The 19683-nt window shown below is 27.2% G+C and overlaps 3 protein-coding genes and 1 pseudogene across 3 annotated transcripts; 2 read left to right on the plus strand and 2 right to left on the minus strand.

The window, feature by feature from the left end:
* Window positions 1–3810: 3810 nt before the first annotated feature.
* LOC113560551 lies at window positions 3811–5293 on the plus strand (annotated as a pseudogene).
* A 1765-nt stretch (window positions 5294–7058) lies between these two features.
* Window positions 7059–9825, minus strand: LOC113554509 (probable 60S ribosomal protein L37-A). Its single transcript, XM_026958395.1, has 4 exons — window positions 9666–9825; window positions 9364–9499; window positions 9185–9269; window positions 7059–7169 (listed from the first exon to the last, which is right to left on the minus strand). The coding sequence occupies exons 1-4, from the start codon at window positions 9666–9668 to the stop codon at window positions 7118–7120; spliced, it is 276 nt and encodes a 91-aa protein (XP_026814196.1). The 5' UTR covers window positions 9669–9825; the 3' UTR covers window positions 7059–7117.
* Window positions 9826–9943: 118 nt separating this feature from the next.
* On the plus strand, window positions 9944–13199 carry LOC113548735. Its single transcript, XM_026949775.1, has 6 exons — window positions 9944–10553; window positions 10620–10753; window positions 10819–10901; window positions 10974–11080; window positions 11148–11329; window positions 12661–13199. The coding sequence occupies exons 1-6, from the start codon at window positions 10141–10143 to the stop codon at window positions 12873–12875; spliced, it is 1134 nt and encodes a 377-aa protein (XP_026805576.1). The 5' UTR covers window positions 9944–10140; the 3' UTR covers window positions 12876–13199.
* A 231-nt stretch (window positions 13200–13430) lies between these two features.
* LOC113548294 (sorting nexin-30-like) lies at window positions 13431–15746 on the minus strand. Its single transcript, XM_026949096.1, has 9 exons — window positions 15411–15746; window positions 15191–15328; window positions 15026–15136; window positions 14805–14969; window positions 14461–14656; window positions 14237–14400; window positions 14053–14178; window positions 13748–13996; window positions 13431–13687 (listed from the first exon to the last, which is right to left on the minus strand). Exons 1-9 carry the CDS (start codon window positions 15504–15506, stop codon window positions 13640–13642), a joined length of 1293 nt encoding a protein of 430 aa, XP_026804897.1. The 5' UTR covers window positions 15507–15746; the 3' UTR covers window positions 13431–13639.
* Window positions 15747–19683: the final 3937 nt, after the last annotated feature.

The following is a 19683-nucleotide window of genomic DNA, read 5'->3' on the forward strand; positions in this document are numbered from 1 at the left end:
TACAGCAGGTTGCGAAAGATCTTTTTAGTGTCTAAAGAGGTTAAAAACTTACCTTTAAACGACTATTGGACAAAATGGAAGGCTTAGTAGTTTACCTTTTAGTTATTTTGTAGCTCGAAAAAAAAGAATAATATTAATTTTTGGACCAAGTAATTGATGAATTCGATTCGAGATATGTGGAAAGACGACGCCGTCTCAACTTAAAATAATTTTAAGTTATAATAGTAATAATAATAATGGTTTTACTGCTAAAATAATTCAACATTTATTTATAATTTAAAGAAATATATTATGGGAAAAAATATTATAGTTTATAGGAAAGGATTTTACTTAGAAAGTTGGATTATTGGTATATGCCACTGCACCACCAGAAATTGGACCCAATTTACGCCACTGACAATTATTATGATATTAATTGATATCTACTTAGTAATTATCTAACTAACTGTATGTTATAATGGTGCAAACAAATCAAATTAATAAATCTGTAATTATTACAATTTTTAATTACCTATATTCTATGTTTTATAGATAAATTGTCCATATTATTTTTTTTTTTTTAATTTCAGAATCGTTTATGTATAACAGTAACAAATCTAAAATTATTTGTTCGAATTCACATCTGTGTGCAATTTCTCCCAATATCCTATGCTACAAGATTCACAAATTCGTAAAATATCATATACATCGTTACTATTATCGGACAAATTATGTTCCAAAATCGAAGAAACTGTAAACATCACCAAACTTAACTGTCAAAATAAGAATAGCGGTGATTGTGATGTAAAAAAACCTAAAAATTCAATCAAACAGAAAATTATTCATGAACTGAATCATTATTATTATGGTTTTAAACTTCTGGGACTTTATACGAAAATTTCATTTAAATTGGCTATTAAAATGAGAGGCATTGGACTGACAAGAAGGGAAAATAACCAGTGGCGTACCCAGGGGGGGAGGTTAGGGGTTATATCCCCTCCATTGACTTTGTTTTGCCGACTTTCGGAAAACAAATTATTAGATATTAGAGTTGTTACTTGTTATAAAGTCATTGCTTTTGATTATAAGTAATAAATTATAATACATACATTTTATTATAATTATATATACTTTATGTTCTCTCATTCTCTGCCTATTTAATTTTATAATGCAATAATTATTATTATTTATTCCATTAAAATCACCAAAACATGTAGATAATATGTCTTTAATAAATATAGATATCGAATCGAATTAAAAAAAAGAATACCTTTTATAAATAATACGATTTTACTTTCGATTCATGTTTATTAAAAATAAAATATAATAGTATAAACATTTGACAATTTTATACTTTTTACCTAGTACATTTAAAAAAAAAAATTAAACATATTATAGTTGAATAAAAATGTATAAAATAATATAAATGTATGTACTATGTATTCATAAATTTATCTCAATTATTAGACGCCAATAGTCGAAATTGATGCGTATTTAAAATATATCAAATCCTATTTAAAAAAAAATTTAAAGAAAAATTCTTTGTAATTGCTGAAAAATAGATTACCTATTATGTACACTAAACGATAAAATTATTGAAAAATATGCAAAAAATTCGAAAAGTGGTTATGCGTAAAAATTTCCGTTTTTCCGTTATTTTTTCAAGATTTTTCCTGACGCTTTTGAAAACTACTGAACATTTTTTACTTTTGACCCTTCCAAAGTACCATCTTTAGACTTTAGACTTTAAAAAAATAATTATTCAAATCGTACTTTTGTTAAACAAATTATGATAATTTTATGATGACGTGAGATATGTCGAGCAGAATAATAACATGAAATATAAAATTCGATATCGGTTTTATAGAAAAATATTATTCGGTCACCAACATTATTGTTATCGTGTTGACAATAATTATTTATAAACTGCGATATGAAAACCAGTTTAGACCTTTGGTGCAGTCGCGCGCGGGGTGGTGGTATGAACATTGTTCTCGAACGCTGTCGCTATACTCAGCAGAGCAGCACATTACGACTGTAAAATTATGATTTTTCTTACAAAAACATGCTTTCGTACTTCCCATTTTCCTCAGCTCTCGCTAGTCGTATAAATATGATTTATACACCAAAATAAACTTGAAAAGTTCCTCTAGACAACTTCGAGCGATTTTTTTGATATTTTTTATTTTATATTTTATATGACTTTTTAAAAATTTTAAAAATTTTAAATGCAAATATCTCCGATTTGAAAAAAAAATTCGAAAAAATGGCACGAGGTCGTCTTGAGGAGCTTCTCAGCTGAGGAATATGGGAAGTACGAAAGCATGTTTTTACGGTCGATTTTTCTCTACCATAACGGCCTCTTAAATACACAAAAGAATTAAATTATATTTTCTATCTTTTTAATCAATTAATTGGTTTATAGAAAATTATTTTATGACATTTACGAGAAAAATGTATTATTTAATGAAGGAAATTAAATTTTTAAGAAATAAATTATCATTTAAGTGTGAATATTTATAATTTATTATCAATTAGTTTTTATTATCCCAATTTTAAAGTTACCTATAGTAAATACATATTAAAAAAAAATTGTGTGTAAGTATTTTTTTATAATTGTATGATTATTAATATTTTGTAAAAATTAATTCAATTTTAATTTAATCAATTTATTTTGATTACACAGTTAAATATGTCAAATTAATTTGTTTATATTTTCTATGAAGTTTAATTTGTATATTGTATTTGGTTTTCGAAGAATTTATAGTTTGTACATAACTAAATTTTCATATGTGATATTTATTACTCTAAAAAAAAAATTACTATAAGCCAGTGAAATAAGTCAATGTGAATTACAATATGACATTTATTATTATTCTAAAAAATTGTACACTGTGTGTTTCTTTTTAAAAGTCCAGTGACTTCAGATTTGTATGGAGTTTTTGGGAGGAGATAGGTAATATCTAAAAACACATTTTTTTCGAAATTTTCAAATTTTTAGATCCTCACTATATTTCGTATATTTCTCAATAAATTTACCTATTATCAAATTTAAAGGTAAGAATATTATCTAAACAATGACATATGCTTTTATTGATATTATCATTTTGAAGTGAATTATGAACATTTTAAAGTTGTAATATTTTACGTAGCTATAACTCACTAATATCAATAAAAGCATACGTCATTGTCTAGATAATATTCTTACCTTTAAACTTGATAATTGGTAAATTTACTCTAATATTAAAGCTAACATCACAAAATGTATTCTGTTGAACGAAAATTTTTTATGATGTACGTTAGTAAGAAAGAGACAACACATGCGGGTATGGCGTCCTCTTTAATGATATATAATATATTATAATCTAGCTGTATACCTATACAGTGATTTTAAATATTAATAAACAAATAATTTTTTTTTATTCAATAGAAGGAATACTAAAGAATGTAATTTAAATAGCACTTCGTTAGTAGTAATATACTTATCATTTAAATATTTTTAATGTTTTGTAATTATTAAATGTACCTTAGGTGTTAACTAAAAATAATTAATTTATGTTTAATCGAGTTTTTTTTTATTTTTATTTTTATATTACCTAACGGTCTTTTAAATATATGTATAATTTTTATAAATTGAACCCATCAAAGATCAAACAAATTAGGTAGATATACTAAAGCAGATTAAACGTAATTTCTAAAACAGAATTTAATTTTTTAAATTATTATGTTTTAATTTAGTTTATAAAAACTAGATTATATATAAGTACCAATAGTACCATAATATACCTAATCGTACTTTATTATGGATATCTCTTATAAATAATTAATAATATGCCTGAATCAAGCTGTCGCTTGAAACAACAGCTAACCGAGTGGCTAAGCCTATCACTCAATGAAAGAGTTCCCCCTTTTTACTTCTTCTCTCTAGAGCATTTAGCCTTACGCCTAATATTCCAATTAATGATTTATTAAAAAAAGCAATTTCTGCTTTGCCATATTGTGTTGGCGAATCAACTGAGACGGATTTGTGTGAACGTTGTGGAGTTATAAATAACAAGGCGAAATTGAAAGCAATCGAAGAAGAGGAACGTAAAGCAAAAGAAGAAATAGAAGAATGCATGAGAGAGAACAAAATACAGCTAGATAATGCCGATAAAAAAGCTTCATATAATACCTGCAATATAGTTGATAAGGCTCCTGTTTTAACAGATACAATTGGATTTGGAGTAGTCTAGACATGTCGTTTAATGTTTGAATTATTATATTCACCTTAAGTATTATTTATAGAAATTAACATTAAATGATTTAAAAACGTTAAAATGTGCTATAGAGAATATGTGTTCAGAACAAAATAAACTTATTGTTAAAAAGTCCGTAATCACTAAATTGAAGACTGAACTTAATTGTTATCAAAAAGTAAGCGTAACAGTCAAGTTGTAGATAATATCTAAAGAAATATACTACCTTTGATCAGCTACATTAAATGTTGTGATTTGTTTTAGCATATTAATGATCGATCTTCAAGAAGTAACAAAAAGTATGGATACGGAACAAGTTAAGGAATCGAAAGCAGCTAAACAATTATTTAAAGTACTGAATAACAAAATAAATGACATAGATCAGGTATTCAAAGAATTGGAGAAAACAGAATTAGTTAACACAACGATTACTATCGATTGGTAAATACTTAAATATTTCATTTTAATCATTTTATTTGTCATTTTCATAACCTAATTGAATTTATCTTTCTCTTAGTAAATCAATCAAGATTGACGAACTAATCGCAATCGCACGAAAATTACAAGGTGTACCTGATGAACGCAAAATACAACAAATTATTCAAGTTTTATCTAAAATTGACTATGATCATGATGGCTTAATAAAATTAGATATTTTTTTGAAAGTAAGCAACACCATATTAATTGTCTTGTTTTTAAATATTATAAATTACGTAATACATTATGCGTTATTTTAGGTGCTGCATTTGATATGTAATGAAAACTATCATAAACGTTTGTGGATTGTTTTCTATTTGACATTTAGACGGCACTGCGAACGTTGTCAAAATAAATATTTATTTAAAAAAATCTAAGGTTCTAAAGTTTAGTAATTTTTTTAAATGTTTTAGATAATGCTAGACATAAAGTAATGGGTCTGTAATTTTCAAATGATTACTTATTACCCATTTTAAAAATGGATTCTACAAGCCGCTCTTTAAATGAAGTTGGATATGTATCAGAGATAATTATTTAATTGAATGTATATTGTAGCAAGGATGCAATATTATCTATAGTATTATATCATTTTCCCATTGTTTCCTTTTTTTTAAAACTTATATTCTAATCTATTGATATTAACTACCTACAGTAGAACCCCTCTTGTCGGCCACTCCGGTTGATCCGACCCACCTGAACGCAAATTTTCTATGATCTGTAGATCATTACTAATGTATTAGTAAGACAGAGACAACACATGTGGGTATAACGTCCTCTTAATACTTTTTGGCGAGGCTGGGTATTAACAAATTAAAAGTTAAAATTAAGTTAAATTAACTCGTTACTTTTTTTAAGATTAACGTGTTAACTTCAAGTTAATTTTATTCAAACATATTTAATCAAATTAATTTTTGTCCAAAGAATAATGCAAATTTTTGAATGAGGCTTTTAGATAGCTAGTTAATACTTTGATGTATCATTTTAAATTTCCCCAGTAAGATTCTTGGGTGTAAAAAAAAACTAACCAATAAACATTACTATGTGTTTGGAATTTTATATTATGCAAATAAGAAAATTTTAACTTTAAACTAAGTTAAGTTACTTTTTTTTTCAAAGTTAACGAAAAAAATTATGAATATTATAAAACTATTTAAATTAACGAGTTAAAAAAATCGTTAACTTGTCCAGTCATTGCTTTTTGATAATTATTGATACCATAGACATATAATATATATTACGTCTATGGTTGATACTCTGCTACCCTATATTCCGAGAATGATCGAGAGTACACTGTATATGTTTTCAAAAGAAAATATTATTGATTTTTTTCAAAAACACAAAATAAGCATAATTTTTTTAGATTACTCCAAAACTAATAATTTCCGGAAAAAACTTTTAGCACCATAATCTTTAATATATGTTTCCAAAAAAAAAAACCAAAAATTCGAGCGGGTGCTTAACTAGATTTGTTCCAAAAGTACTTAGTGAATTTCCTCACTGATTGATGATGATCTTTTTTGAATATTGTTTTTGATTGCATTTACTAAAAAATATTAAAAATTGTCAATGAACGAACCCAATAGCCAATACATTTGTGATCATAATAAATAATTTAAACATTATGTACTCTGTAATGCACCAATTATTTCAATATATTAAAAAATCATTATTAATTTAATATACATACCTAACATATTATATAATGTATGTATAGGATACACAATAAAACATCTTATATTTTGTAAAATGGTGCGTTCCTAAAATTTAGAAGTAAAATATATTTAAAATATAAAAATATATCAACAGCCTCATGAAAATAAATTATCAATAATTAGTTAGCATTCGAATCTTTTTTAAAATTGTGTAGATAAGTATCTCCTTACATGTAATAGAAATGCTTGGTTTATTATCTTTAAATTACATCTGTATTAAACTATAAACACATAATTTATATGACCACTAGACAGAACACAGCAAGTGAAACATACAGGAGTCATTGGACACTGCCATTAAGTATCAGTGCTAGTTATGAATGTTAGGTCCTATTTTTTTTTTTTTATAATAATAATAAATTTGGTACAAAACTATAAACATTAGATATATTAAAACTTGTTAGCGTTCACATTTACGATTCTTAAATCCGGAATATAGTGTAGGTTGATTTCAACTAATAAATGTTACATAAATTTATTACCTAATTGGATACATAACACTAATACAACAGAATATAATTTATTTACATTAATTATAAATTTTTAAAATAAAATTATAAATGTACAGCAGTTATTTAAGATCAATCTCAACTTGATTATGGTATTATTAGGTTAAATAAAGTAATTGATAAATAAATAAAAACAAAAACAATATTTACAAAGTTATTTGTATATTTTTTTAATGGTCTTTCAATTTAACAGAAAACATGATTAACTCTGTCTGGTTCTGGGCTTAGCTTGGGTTCCTTCACGGAAACCATTCCTGAAAAAGTAAAAAAAAGTTAAAAACAATCTTAAGTAATTTGAATTGTATTTATAGTTCATATTTAATTGGTGCTCAGAGAGGGCAAGTACTACCCATTTTAAATACAGTCGTATTAGCGTATATTAATAAAATTTAACATCATCGCACACAGATCTATACAACATTATTATGAATGTTACATTATAATTAGTGTTGAATACTGAAACTAGAGAATTGATGTTCAACAGTCAGGGACATACTATAAAAAAAGTTTTGGTTTTTTCTTGAAAATCAGTTATTGTAAAGAGGAACTTTTTTCAACAAATATACACATTTTTTTATGAAAATAAGGTATACTTAAAATACTTTTTTGAAATACAAACATTGATATAACAAAATTAACATTAAAATTTAATAAGTAAATAACCTTACAAAAACCAGAGTATTTTGGTAGGGGGGGGGTGTTTGAACACTCAAAACAATCCCCCTGTGTATGTGCCTGACAACAGTATATAACATATCAATACATCAAATATAAATCAGCTACAATCCAATTTTAAATGTTAAGACAATAATAAAATTGTACTTTTTAAATTATTTCAATAGCATGTATGATTTAACTAAAAAATATATTATACAATTTAGAGAAATAAAAACAATTATTGAAATATTGGTTTTAAAACTACCATAAAAAATATAAGGCATGTGCTCAGAGAGGGCAAGTACTACCCATTTTTAATTCAGTCGTATTAGCGTATATTAATAAAATTTAACATCATAGCACAAACTTATATAACATTGTTATGAATTTTATATACTTAATGAATTTTAAGGCACATTCAAAGTAACTAATAGCCAGGTATGATTTTTTTTTTAAATTAAATATAGAGAAATTAGGGTATAAAATAAAAGCAACTAGAATCAATTGATGTATTCTTAGATTTAATAAAAAATACTATCTGCAATATTGTATGAATATCTTAAACATCAATCTATTTCATTAATTTTAAAGTTTGTTCTATTATAAAGATATTTAAAAGTTAAGAGCATTGAATACGAAAATAAATAGAAATTTTAGATATATTATTTAATTTTAATAAAATAGCAAATTAAAAAATTAATTAGAAAAAAGAATAATTTAAAAATTTTAGAAGAAAAATATTTTGAATGAAATACTTATCTTCTAGATTTGGAATTTATTTAAAAAAAATAATAATATATACTTAATCGAAGAATGAACAGACATTGAAAAAACTTATAATAACTGAATAGCTAAATAATTTTAAAAATACAAAAGTAGAATCAATTAATTATAAAAGTATATATATACTCACTATAAACTATTATAAAGGAATAATGTAAATAAAAAGTAATACTCAGAGAGAGCAAGTACTACCCATTTTAAATCAAGTCGTATTAGCATATATTAATTAAGATTAACATTTATTGCAAAACTTTTATAATTTATTAAATGGTTTCCAGATTATACACCTAGATCAACACTCATTACAATACTCAGTGAGGGCAAGAAATACCCATATTAAAATATTCGTAATAGCGTATATTATTGATTTTTCTTCATCATATGCATGTAATGATTTTCTGTTAAGAGGACGTCATGCTTGCATGTTGTCTCCGTCTTACTGACGTACATCATAATAGATTTTCGTTCACCAGAATCCATTTTGTTAAGTTGGCTTTACCTACATTTACCCATATGCTTTAAAAGTGAGTTATAGCTATGTAAAATATTACAACTTTAAAATGGTCATAACTCACTTTAAAATTATAATATTAATAAACGTATGTCATTGTCTAGATATTATTATAATCTTTAATAATAGGTAAATTTACTCTAATATTAAATATCACAAAATGTACTCTGCTGAACGAAAATTTGTTATTATGTACGTTAGTAAGACAGAGACAACACATGCGAGTATGGCGTCCTCTTAAGAGGTTCCAATCCTTAGACCGATATTAATAGAAGTACAAAAATAGTATATAGTAAATAGTGGTTTGAAAAGACTTACCTAAATTTCCTGCGAACAATCTTCAAATGTCTGAGACGGCCAGTTCCGGTGGTCTTCCTACGTTGAGCTTTGACGCTCCAATTGTCTGGAAATAAATTAATACAATAATGATGAAAAATGACGAATCAACATAAGTGGAGTTCGGTGTGACGAGATCTCTGCCGGTTTACTGTACTTACAATGACGGAGCTTCTTGCTCGGGTATCCACACTGGGCGCATTTCGACTTTTGAATGTGATACGATGATCGTCCACAACGACGACACAGAGTGTGCGTCTTATTGTGACGTTTACCAAAACTTGAAGTACCTTTCGTCTGAAAACACAACAATATCAGCTACTAATCTGCTAACTCGATTTCGAATTCTGACGATCATAATTGACGAACTAACGACCGAATGACAAAGAGACGGGCGATAGACCAAACCAAAGGATCGTTAAAATAAAATCGGATGAAAACGAAAAAACGAATATCAACTTACCATTTTTCCGAGGACGTGATCCAAAAATGACAACAACAACCAGCCACTGCAACTGGTCGGGCAAATGGACAAGTTAACCTAAAAAGGGATTTTGGTGGGAGGTCCCAGATTATATTGGCGAGTTGTACAGTGCGACCGGACGTTAGACGGAAAATGTACCGAATATACGAGCACCTTGGAAATGCTACTTCAAGTGATTCAAGATCCTTGGAGTATGGATATCGAACAATCGGAACAACCGTTAAAATGAATAAAATTTACAAATGTCTAATGAATAACGATATTTGATAATTTATTTTTTTTTTCATAATATTATTTAAAATTGTATTTTTATTTTTATTGATTTGTTTTTTGTGCACTTCTTTGTTGTTATTGTTACTGTCAATTTATCACAGTTATGTCCTATTTCGTGTTGTGTTGAAGTATATGTTTTTATGTTGATAGTAAATGTCGATGACCCGTCTCTAGTTTAAGTATGGCATATTGCGAAGAAGTAGAATACATGGACGTGTCGTTAAATTCCGAAAAAAATGAAACAACATCCTTTGGAAAAAAGTTTCATCTTAATCGCACTCCAACTCCTCTAAAACCGTCACGTCACTGGTGCATGTCTACAGAACTTTTGCGTTCACAGTACAAAACTAACAATGTACGCAAAAAAAAAGTTTATAATCCATTTAATGACAACTTAATGCAACGACTTGGGGAGACGACAATCAGTCCTACAGTTTTTGCCAATGTAAAAAGCCCAGGGCAAGAAGTTGAATTTGGATGGAATATAGATGATGTCTCCAAACTAAACCCAGTGCACATAGAAGATGAATGTATTGTCGACGAGGATCAAGTTGATGATGAAACAGAATCTAAGTTACAAGAGACTATTGATAAGTAATCAAAAACTCATTTACTATTAGCTTAGCGTATTTATGCCTCTCGTTATTCATTAATTTATAGGTATTTTTGCTCAACACATAAAGTTCCTAGCCCTTGGAATAATCAAGTTATTGATTGGGAAGCTCATAAAAATTCATCTTCTACACCTATATCAAATAAGCAAAGTCTGAAATCTGTATCATATAGCCGTGAAGGTACTTTCATTTTATTTGATTAAAATTAAACAAAACATTTAACATCTCATTTTAAACATTTTCAGTTTCAACACAAACAGATTTAAGTTTTCCTTCTATATTACCTGATCATGTTGAAGAAATACTAAAACCATACTTCTTGAATTCAGTAAAATACTTATACATTGTTTACATTCTTAATACATAATATTTATAATATATTTTTTCTAAACTTCAATAGACTCAAAATTGTGAAGAAGAAATAAGTCCTACTAAAGATAACTCCAATTTACGCCGCAAATTGTTTTTTATGAATGATAATGATGACCCTATTTCTCCAGTAGAAATGTGAGTAAAATGTGTTCAACAAAAGCCAATAATTTTCATGCTTAATATTTTCAATTGATTTTTACAGACGCAGAAATCTGTCAGTTAGCCCATTAACGAAGTCGTTTATTAAAACAATTAATTCAAAAGGTCCAGTTCTTGGAAATCATTTAGGTGTACAAGAACTACCTATAGACTGTCACATTCCTATTGATGTATCTCCAATAATAAATAAAAATAATAGAGAAAATACTCCACCTAATAATAAAAGTAAGTAATTCATAACAAGTTATCATTCTTTACTTTTTTTCATATTTTGTTGACGATCTTAAAATATTATACAGTTTTTAATATTAAATTGAGCTTTAATTTTATTTGTGAACCAAGCTAGAAGCATTTTCAGTCACTCAACTTTTTTTATACAAAATACAGTCTGTTCAATTTAAAGGTAATAGGAAATATTTTGAACGCATGACTGAGTTTGATTCAGATTTTTTACAGAATATATAAATATATGTTTTTGATTAGTTATAATTTTCAACTATTTTTATCTGCGCATGTGCGGTAAAATAAAAATTTCTTATTTTAGAAATTTTTATTTTTTGTACTGGATTTGGATTGCTTTATTTTTTCTAAGCAATTTTGATCTTTACTATTTTTTTGATATCTTCAAAATTGTCATTTTTAGGACAGTCGAAAGTTTTAAATTAGGGAATTTGTAATTATCGCATTTTTTAATGCTCTATCTTAATCATGCATCACGCATTTTTAGGTATAATAATTATTGATAAATTCCAATGATATGTTTTTTATAAATTTAATGTGATAATAATTATACCTTGTAGTTTTAATCAAAATAAATTATTATAATAATATCTATAATTAAGAAATTTTTTTTTATCTTGCATCCGCAGATAAAAATAGTTAAAAATTTAGAATTTATCAAAAACAGATGTATTTATATGTCTTGTATGCAATAAAAAAAACTCCAAATTCAATTCTAAGTCGTGTGTTTGAAATATTTCCCGTTACCTACCTGTAAAATTGAACACACAGTAAAAACAAACCATAATGGCAATGTTTTTGACTTCTTCTTCTACTTCTAAATCTATGTATTATTGACTAATAAACTAATATGACTACATTTTAAAAATTCCCATTTAATGTGATCATTTTTTTATTAATAGGACAGCTGCAGTAGCTGCAAATTATATGTTCACCTCAAAAAGATTTTTTATTTATTTGCCACTATAAAAATATTGATAAAAACAAATATACTTTAATTCTCAATATTTGTAACAAATTAATATTTTTAATTTTTATAAATAACTTCCCAATGAATAATGGTTCTATTCAATTTAAATATTCAAGCTTCTAACTATAATGGTCTATTTTAGTCTTGCTTGATAAATATCTTCAAGTTAGAATTTTTTAGCAATACCTGTTACTAGCTAGTCTGGCTTATATTTTGTAACATTGAGGTGTAGTTTTGGTTAAGATTTAAAAAGTTTGACCATTTTTAATAATTTTACATATTATAAAACCATTGTGTATTCTTTTAAATTAAATAATAATTAGTTTTATTTGTTTTTTTTTTTTAGACAAAGATTTTATTTTTTTGACTCCGGTATCCACTATGTCAATGCCAAAACGACGACGCACTGAAAAAAGCAGTTTGATGATGGAAAGTAGCTCAGATACTGGTTACCAAACCATGACTATGAGCATTAAGGAAATGTCTAGTATGGCACCATTTGGACATAGTTCCAAAAATATAATGTTTACTGCATCTACACCTACAGAACGACGATTCTGAATAATGGTATACATTTTTTTTTTTATCCCTTTTTAACATTAACTGTTGGTACATTATATTTTTGTAATTAGAAGGACAAACTTAAATTAATCATTAGTATGACTAAATATATCTTATCTCTACTGATATACATAACTGTGATGATTTTACTATCCATTTAATGAAAACAAAATTGTTGTCCTTTTTTTATATTTTAAACAAGTTTACAAAAAACGCTCTATTATAGGCAATTGATTTACTATGTTTTATAGAAGACAAAAAAATATTTGTCATGTATTAAACATAAATTAAATACTTGTTATTTTTTTACTGTTAATTGTATTTTTTCTTCATGTGATACTATAACTATGAAATGTTATCACTTGTTAGAACCAAACATATTTTTCACTAGTTATTTGTAATGCAATCAATGTAATTTATATATTAAAACAACTTTTTTTTTTTATTTTAAGAAAAACGTTTTTAATTCATAAAACTGTTTAAAATGACATTAAACAATAAAAATATATTTATATTATATAATTTGGTATAGTGAATAACTTAAAAGACATGGAATGATTATGTTTCCAAAATATAATGAGTAATAATAAAACAACAAAACAATATATTGTATTTTACTTCCTAGTTACATTGAAATTTTTACATTGGACCAATAATATAATTTTTTTTCTGGGGTTAATATTTAATCAATTTTATCACAAAATAAGAAAAAATACCTTGTCTATGTTTTTTTTGTGGTTTACTAAAAGATTAAGCTCAGTATTTTATTCCGATGTCATGCGTTTGAAGACTAAATCCCAAGATGCAGCACACTGTAACACAATTAATTAGTAATGATAAAAGAACAATGTCTAGGTTATGTCAATACTCACATGTTGATAATACTGTATATGACTTTCGGCTAAGGCAGTCAGCATGCTTTTGAAATCAGCTTTTTTTTGGCACTTCCATAATCCATACTCTTGCCTAAATACATCGCTACAAACATCCAATCGTTCCTGATTAGCTTCGACAGCTGATACTAATTTAGGGATAACTTGACTCATCTTTTCTATTTTTTCTTCTTTATCTATTTCTGATTTTGACCAGAATGACATTAACGGTTTTTCATCGTTAGTTACCTAATATATAGTCAAGAATTATAATCATTTATTAAAATATATAAGACAAAGTTTACCCTATCTTTGTCAGCCTTCTTCTTCTCTAAATCCATAAGAGACTGTTCATACTGTATTTGTAGTGCATCTCTTTTACTTAACGTTTCTCGGACACATTCTATATAGCTAACATAATCCTTCAGCGGCTGTCAAAATAAGTTATTAAAAATATTTTATACTATTATTTTCATTTTATTCAATTACCTGTGCCCAGTCACTTATAAAATTTGATATTAAATTATGACGTAAAGCAGAACTATTGGCTGTGATAGTATGGCCAATACGGGATAGTGCTACAGAGATAGATTGTTCATTAGAAGACCATTCAATGAATGCTGCTCCTAGTTGGTGAGATTCCACACACAATTCTAAAAGTAAGAAAATCATTTAAAAATATTTTTAATTTTTAATTATAAAACATCACAAACCTTTTCTTTCTTTGTGGATTCTCTGAGCTACTTTTTCTAACATGGTCAATTTCTCAGATAGGCCATGCAGATGATTTCTTATGGGATCAAACTCAAAATCTACCTGTCTTGAATTATATGACACAGAAATTGTATTCAGACTGTTTGACATACGTCTGAGTAGTCCTGTTCCTCGTTTTTTGTATGTAGTGAACTCCTAAATTAAGATTAAATAATTAGTTTTTTTACAAAATATTTATTTTTAAATTTACTATAATCTTGTTAATAGTTTAAATTTAAATTCATAGCAATGCATCAAAATGGATTTTTAGATAATTTTTTCATATAACATATAGTATACATACGGTAGCGTTTGCGGTTAAAAAAACTCTTAGGTGTTTATCTTCTGTGAGAATAGGATGACAAACTAAACGTGTCAAAAAACGTTCCAACAATACCATACGGCATGTGACAAATTCTTTTGAATACCTGTCCAACTGACCAAGAATTGTGTGTTTTGCTGGTAAAGGCTGAAAAAAAAAAAATTAAAACGAAAAAAACAACATTTGCGAGAAAAAAAACATACAGGCACTATACGATCAGGATATTCAACAGCAATGTTTTGTCTCAGCCAAACAAAATCATTATAACGTCGGCGAATAACATACTCTTTGTGTGGATAATCTGTTCTATCCGCCTAAAACAAACTAGGTCAAATACTTCAATCTAATATGACAGTAGCAAATTTTACCTTAGTAGATACTCTATATGTGATGTAAGTCTCCAGCGGTTCAACAATTTTTTGTGGATTGTCAACCCGTACTTGAATATCACGTCGAAAGTCTAATTTGAGTTGAAAGTCATTAGTGTTTGTTGGAAATGACACTAACTAGAAACCATAGTTTCAAATTAATATAACCCTTTATAATATAAAATACATTTTAATTGAAAATCTTATAAAATACATTTACCGTAGAAGTATCATTTAGAAGAGTCTGAGGCATTGGAGTAACGCCTTTTTCTTCGACAGACACTTCAAGTACCGCCGAGTTCTGATCAGTCATCATTTCATCGGGTTCAGAACTATCCGACAGCTGAAATTCATGTTTTTTTTTACAGTCATGGTTCGTTTTTGCAGAAAAAGATAATAATAATAATGTATAAAATGTTCAGCGTTCCCGAGGCCAGCGTAAGTATAATTCAAAAAAACCGTCCGACTTTACATGTTTTATCATTATCATTTTGACATTTTCCCAAGTATTTACATGCAATTTAAACATAACCTTGAAAGTGTTATTAACGCGACATTATCAATCTACTTAATTATTGATAACTCCAGTCTCAACCATACTTAAAAATGACTCGCTGGACGGACTGATGGTTAGCGAGAGGGACCATGAATCAAAAACCAAATAAAAATAATTATACGTAATAATACGTTAAAATGTACCATATAAAATATAATATTGTACATTCATTATCGTAAAAATTAACAATGACGTTTTATCATCACGAATCGTATTACTTTTTTCATTGTTCTGCAATAATTATTGTTGGTGAGTGCTTGGGCGTAGTATGAGGGCGCGCTCGTGATTGTGTATAATTGTACTACTGCTGCTGTGTATATTAGATTTAACAACTCACGAGTAAATAAATATTATACAAATATTATTATCTGTACGGTTGTCGCCGTTATCGGTTACACTTACTACGACCATCATATTGCAGAAAAAAGTAATAACGCGTCGAAACTAACTGTAGTTATCACATTTGGAATTTGCCATGCTGTCCCTGCAGTTTACACTATGACAATAACGATGCTATTAAGACTTATTAAGAATTAAGATAGTTAACTATCTAATATTGTTATTGTATTACCTATAGATATTATAGTTAGTGTTTTAATTCAAAAATGGTCGTTGCAATTCATCGGCAATAAAATTTAACTAATAATGATAGATTTCTTTATTTAATCAGTACTCAGTGGCGGATCCAGAGGGGGCGATTGGTGCGATCCCCCCTCCCTGTTTTCTCAAAAAAAAAAAAAATTAAAGTCCCCGATTTTAGTTTTTGACGTAATTATACTTTAAGGGTAACAAAATTATAGTGATATATTTTTTTATTACTATTATCTACTATAAAAAAATATTTTTTTTTGTTCTGTACGATTGTACGAGACTGTGGAAAGTAACATATATATGTACCTAAATAAATACTTTATCAAAATTAATGTGTGCCCTTTAAATATATGGCCCCCCCTGTTATCTTGATCTGGATCCGCTCCTGTCAGTACCTAGTGATAATACTAAAGATAAATCTGAAATCTCAGAACAAACAAAAGTTCTAGTTAATCTGTGCGTTGTGGACAAACCGTTTACTGTGGTATTTGGTATTGTATTGCTTTTAAATTATAATACGGACTTAATACCGCCCAATAGTTCTACATGTCCAACAGGGACGTAATTTAGGAAGGAGCGACCCCCCCTAAAGATCGTATTTTAGCAACTATTACCTAATCAATAAAAAAAAATTTTTTAAGCCTCAATTATTCTGATAATGGTTCTCCTCCACAAAAAAATAAAAATAATAAGCACTTATTTATATGCCTGCATGATGTCCAGATTATAAACAGAGCTGTCATGTAAACTAATTTGAATTCAAGTCATTCAGTATTATATACTTTGTTTTGTGCTGCTAAAATTTGAATACACCCTCATGTAAACCCGTGAAAATACAATTTTCCAATGAGCATGATCAGTAGCGGTATCTCCCGAGCCTCGATTTACAACCGATAAACCTATTTTAACCATAAACAAAAACATTTATTTGTTATTAAAAAATTACTATAGTCTATAATATATCTTATTATTTGAAATATATAAGAAAAAGTAATGATTATTACAATCTTTCAATAGTTAATTTAATAAAAAGATAAATGCAATGTTACTGCTACATAGACAAATTTTTTTTTTAGTTTTACAAAATAAAATACATATTAAATAATAAGAATCATTATGGTATTCAAATTCGTTTATGGCAATGCTGGAGGAACGGATCTGCAGGTCTAGCGACCTGTGTTATGGCAATATGGCCTATATTACCATATAACAAAGGTAATTCCATAATAAATATTGATTTAAATTTATTAATTCTTTGAGAATTTTTACGGTTTTACATGAACTCGTTTAAAAAAAATGATCAATTGATCATTTGTTGTATTCATACAGTTCTCCTAATTTCTACTTAGTATAAGAAACCTTTTATTTTGGGTTCTGAGCGGAGCGAAGGATGTATTGATTTTACAATGTGTGTTTTTTTGGCACTCAAATACAAATACACGATAAATGATTAGATAATTAATTGAAAAAATGCTCTGATCTTCAACTTTAGGGTGGTTTCTGTTACAAAATTGAATCTAGTTTGTAAGTTTGTACTTTAGAGGTTAAAAATAAAAATTCTCACTATTTATCAAAATAATCAATTAAATAATCACAATACGTAAAAACTAAAAAGTAGTAGTAGGTAACATATCATTACCTATCATTGATAAATTAAATATATTCAACACTACTTGAAAATGACATAATTTAATAAAGTGTACAGCTGGATTTAAACTGAATACTTTTAATTTGATATTTAGTATTGATGATGTACCTATATTTACAAGATAATATTTGATAGAAGTCATTGTTTAACATATCATCGCCTTTAAATTTATTTGATTAATCGCTAAAATGTATCTTTTATCATAGCGGACCTTTAGTAAGTTTTTGTAATTTTCATGCACGATAAAAGTCAAAAGGATCGTTCCTATTTATATATCTAATAAGTCTATGGCTATGGCGAGTGTACCCTTATAAGGGGCCAAGCACCTTTCTATAACTGTACTTATAGCCAATGAATTGTACAATAATAATTATACTTTCGATTTGTGGGGTAGGGTGTAATGTTTCAATTAGAAAGTTATTGTATGTACATTGTACGTGTAGACAAGGGTTTACTGTTAAGAGTTTATCCACCCAGTTTTATGCGCATAATAATAGTTACTAAATAGTAAATAGTAAATACTAAGTCCTTTTTAAATGCATTTAATGATAATTTTTAGAGACTTATTAGATATTGTTTATAGATATAATTCTTATAGATTATAGTCTTATATTTATATATATAATATACATCATACGTCTAGTCAATTAGCTTAAACTAACTTTTAGGATGATAAATGAATAATTTTTCGTATTTGAATAACCCCAACTGAGTAAACTAGATATTGCATTAATAATTTCAAATACATAGTTTGGTATGTAAAATTTATACATGCCTATCAAAAATTACAATCCACAATAATAGTTTAAATATGAAATACACAATGTAATATACAATATAATCACAACCAATCTGCACTCAGCGGGGTGCCAAGGTTATAATATGTGTACACATTATGTAGTATTAGGTATAAGTACTAAGTACCTATACATCATGATGGCAGGATGAATACATAATAATATATAAGCTTAATAGTTAATAAAAGTACATGATTGAAAGTAATATACCAATAAACTGACCGGACTGACCAGCTATAACTACCAATATATTTTAAGTGTTAGGTTAATGGCACATGACTACGTGAGTACACGACTATTACTTAAAAAAATATCTATTTTAAAGTGTTTTTCGAATATTTAGGAGAGCCTGAGCAAATAATTTGCCAATATTTTAAATGCGAATTTGCGCAAAATTAAAAATTATGTGTTAATTTATCTATAAGCTATAATAGTACATCACATAGAGCTGGGTAAATGTTGTTCACTTACGTAAACATGATAAATTCACTTTTACAAATATGATACATTGAATTATATATTTTTATGTGCATGATTGCGAATATACGTGTATTCAATTAATACGAAGAGAGAAAGGCGAGATATTGGTAGATAGTTATTGGGAATCTTCCAGAAAATTTTTCAAAATCCAACAGTAGTGAAAACGATTATGATAATATTAATTATTAAGAGGACGCTGCCATATCCACATGTGTTGTCTCTGTCTTACTAACGTACATCATCACAAATTTTCGTTCAGCAGAATACATTTTGTGATGTTAGCTTTAATATTAGAGTAAATTTACCTATCATTTTAAAGTTGTAATATTTTACTTAGCTATAACTCATTTTAAAATAATAATATCAATAAAAGCATATGTCATTGTCTAGGTAATATTCTTACCTTTAAATTTAATAATAG

The sequence above is a fragment of the Rhopalosiphum maidis genome, chromosome 1 (genome assembly GCF_003676215.2).
Source record: "Rhopalosiphum maidis isolate BTI-1 chromosome 1, ASM367621v3, whole genome shotgun sequence".
Lineage (NCBI taxonomy): Eukaryota > Metazoa > Arthropoda > Insecta > Hemiptera > Aphididae > Rhopalosiphum > Rhopalosiphum maidis.

What these genes read in the sequence shown, in the direction of transcription:
- LOC113554509 (XM_026958395.1), bottom strand. An exon ending in GAGCAAGAAGCTCCGTCATT is followed by an intron (nt 9,270 to 9,363) that starts GTAAGTACAGTA and finishes ATTTATTTCCAG; the next exon opens with ACAATTGGAGCGTCAAAGCT. An exon ending in ATTGTTCGCAGGAAATTTAG is followed by an intron (nt 7,170 to 9,184) that starts GTAAGTCTTTTC and finishes TTACTTTTTCAG; the next exon opens with GAATGGTTTCCGTGAAGGAA.
- LOC113548294 (XM_026949096.1), bottom strand. Translation starts at nt 15,506, where the DNA reads ATGATGACTGATCAGAACTCGGCGGTACTTGAAGTGTCTGTCGAAGAA. An exon ending in ATCCTGATCGTATAGTGCCT is followed by an intron (nt 14,970 to 15,025) that starts GTATGTTTTTTT and finishes TTTTTTTTTCAG; the next exon opens with CCTTTACCAGCAAAACACAC. An exon ending in AGAAGGCTGACAAAGATAGG is followed by an intron (nt 13,997 to 14,052) that starts GTAAACTTTGTC and finishes ACTATATATTAG; the next exon opens with GTAACTAACGATGAAAAACC.
- LOC113548735 (XM_026949775.1), top strand. Translation starts at nt 10,141, where the DNA reads ATGGCATATTGCGAAGAAGTAGAATACATGGACGTGTCGTTAAATTCC. An exon ending in TTACAAGAGACTATTGATAA is followed by an intron (nt 10,554 to 10,619) that starts GTAATCAAAAAC and finishes ATTAATTTATAG; the next exon opens with GTATTTTTGCTCAACACATA. An exon ending in AACCATACTTCTTGAATTCA is followed by an intron (nt 10,902 to 10,973) that starts GTAAAATACTTA and finishes AAACTTCAATAG; the next exon opens with ACTCAAAATTGTGAAGAAGA.